This window comes from Octodon degus, unplaced genomic scaffold (genome assembly GCF_000260255.1).
Source record: "Octodon degus isolate 3935 unplaced genomic scaffold, OctDeg1.0 scaffold00177, whole genome shotgun sequence".
NCBI classification, from domain to species: domain Eukaryota; kingdom Metazoa; phylum Chordata; class Mammalia; order Rodentia; family Octodontidae; genus Octodon; species Octodon degus.
In genome coordinates this window covers 1,315,690-1,318,538 of record NW_004524753.1, presented here as the reverse complement: position 1 = coordinate 1,318,538, position 2,849 = coordinate 1,315,690, and the positions used below count along the sequence as shown (strand labels likewise).

At 46.3% G+C, this 2,849-nt stretch overlaps 1 protein-coding gene across 1 annotated transcript in view; it reads right to left on the bottom strand.

The window, feature by feature from the left end:
* Arhgef28 (Rho guanine nucleotide exchange factor 28) overlaps positions 1-2,849 on the bottom strand; it is a 345,634-nt gene that overhangs the window by 189,488 nt on the left and 153,297 nt on the right. Inside the window, 1 exon segment of the mRNA XM_023703652.1 lies at positions 2-139. Coding sequence (XP_023559420.1) covers positions 2-139 — 138 coding nt within the window.

Sequence of the window (2,849 nt, the reverse complement as noted above, 5' to 3'; positions counted from 1 at the left end):
AAGTCTAGCGGCGTGGCGCCCTCTTCGTTGGGTAACACTGAGGCCTGGACGCCCCCGGGGAGACACAAGAGGAAGTGGGAAAGCTTGGGCAGCCCCCATCTCACAGCCAGGTGTAGGAGAGACTCTCTGTGCGGAGACGCTGCAAGGAAAGAAAAGCATGCGCTGTTAGTGCCTCCATTTCCTAAGCTTTCTCATACATTTTGTCAAAAAGACGATGGATTTAGACATAAGAACACGTCAAAGCTAGAAGAAAATATGAAAGGCATCTGATCCCAACACTTCACTCTGCAAATGCGAAGATGTCCAAGGATTTGTCCAAGGTCAGGAGGTGGGAAGATGCCAAAGGCAGGTCCGCTCTTCCCCAGGGTGATACCTTTCCACCCACAGCACCACGCGCTGCATCAACTGACACTAAACACGCAAGGGCACACCAGTGGAAAGCAGGCTCTAGCAAAAGATCACCATTTTGAAACCAGCACTTGCCATTCTCCAAGGTACCCTTCAGTGAGATCCTCCTACACTATCAGGGCAGGATCGAGAGCCACGATTCCTCCCCTAATGAGATGCTACACCAGCCAGAAACCTTGAGACCACAGTCTTTGTGCAACTTTACAGCAGCGCCTCTGCCACCTACTAGATCCCGGGGACTACTGCAATATTGCCAAAGCCACTTTGGGCCTTGAACAAGCTCGGCTTGGACCTTTTTGAATGCCCCAGACAAAAGACTCCTGGTTGGTCTGTTTCTTGGTTTGCTTTGTGATGTTTGCTGTTCTACTTTATGATGATCGTTTTCTGATTTTATTACCTTACAGGCTGATGGGTCCTTGGAGTTTTTATTCCTAGCATAGCATCTGGCAAACTGAAGTCACGTGGTATCTGTAGAGTTGGATGGAGTTGGCTGTAGAAATCCTAACTACCTGTGTATGCTTCTGGTGTCTAATTTGAATAAAGCTTGCACACTCATGTGCCTACTGCAGTGGCTGCAGCCTAGAACACAGCCGGGCCATCGTGGACACCGTGTTTTGTTTGGTTGTTTATTGTTTTTTGGGTTGTTTTTTTTTTTTTTTTTTTTTTTGCAGAACAGGGGTTGAACTCAGGCCCTTGTGCTTGCCAGGGAAGCGCTTATTCTACTGAGCCATCTCCTCAGCCCCAGACACTGTGTTGTAAACAGGTTAAACAGTAAATCTACCTCCATTACAGAAGCAAGGTGCATGCCAGTAGTCCCTACACTCAGGAGGCTGGGGTCAGAGGACTGCCTGAGCCTAGAAGTTTAAAGTTAGCCTGGGCAGCAGGGAAAAGCACTTTCTTAAAAAAAATAAGTGAATAAGTAACAAACCCATCAGCTGCACATGGATAGGCATGCTCACAATAAGCCTCCTATATATCTCAGCTTGCTACTGCACAAGAATACCGAGGAAAGAGGATTATGCTTTTATTGGGTTTTACTGCTTTTCCTATATTTAGGTCAATAAATGCAAGGCTGTAGGTGTCAAGTATGTAAATGAGTCTACCGTTACAAAATGCCAAGTTTTCTGAATATTCATCCCATCATGTATCTGTGTGACATGGCACAGACTTTCCTAGTAAAATATCATCCCAAATGCCACAACCTCTATGAACAGACAAGGCAGCACACCGCCACCAGATATGTGTGTGACACATACCTTCATCTTTAAACACAAATCAAAAGAGCTGAGTTGGCTACTAAAGAACTAATCTGTATTTTATCCTTAAATTTTTGGTCATCATTCTCATTTGACTAGGAAGTAGAATTTTTTTTTTTTTTTTTTTTTTTTTTTTTGTATTTTAGGGAAGGGTCTACAGGGTGTTCAAGGTCTCACTACTAGATCAGACTTTGTAGTGATCCACCTGTTTACAGGGTTCTAAGAGCTAGGATTATAGGCACGTGCCACCACTCGCAGACTCAATTGCCATTTCAGGGTACCCCGGGGGTGGGGCTGGCACAGCAGGCCCAGTGATTGAACCCCCCGGCCCTGTGCCTGCTTGCAGGCGCTTTAATCCCCTGAGCTATTTGGCAGGCCCAGGAAGTAGACTTGCTTACGCTTCACAGATTCCCCAGCAGGGAATGTCAGACCTCACTGGCATTTTTTTCTTGCTTTTAAAATACCAATCAGGAAGAGATTGACATGAGGGAATGAAATTCCCAAAGTGAAAGATATCTGGAATGAGCTGTGTTCTCTATACACCTGAACAATGAATTTTAGGAACGATGGAGGTTATGAGCAGGATATATTTATTGGGGGAAAGAAAGCTTCCGTCCCAGAGGAGACGAGTGGGTTGCCAAGGAATCTGCCTTTTCTAGGGAGTTTTATAGAGCAAAACCACATGGTGAGGTGGGTCTAAGGTGGAAAAAGGGAATTCACACCTGAGGTGAGGCAAAACAATGGTCAACCGAGAAGATTACAAGCACAATTGCTCAGGTAAACCGAACTGAATCAGGAACGGGGGGGGGGGGGGGGGGGGGGGGGGGGGGGACACACACAGTCACATAGCAAGTGGGTGTGAATGCACAGGGCTTAAGGGCTCTTCCTGGCTTTTTCAAGGTGATTGATACCTATCAGAATATCAATCCCTAATATTCATCCCTAGGGAGGTAGGTGGCTGCATTTCTTTAATCTTTTGTCTTAAGGTCTGGCCCCCAGCAGGAGTGCCATCCCTCCCACAGTTGCAGGGCTTCTTGTCTTCCACACTGAGTTCTTTGAGGGCCCAGGCCTGTCTGACAGCTTGTAATATTTCTAAGTCAGTACTTTCAGCACTTGCTAGGAAGAGGTAACAAAACTCTCTCTCTCTCTCTCTCTCTCTCTCTCTCTCTCTCTCTCTCTCTCTCT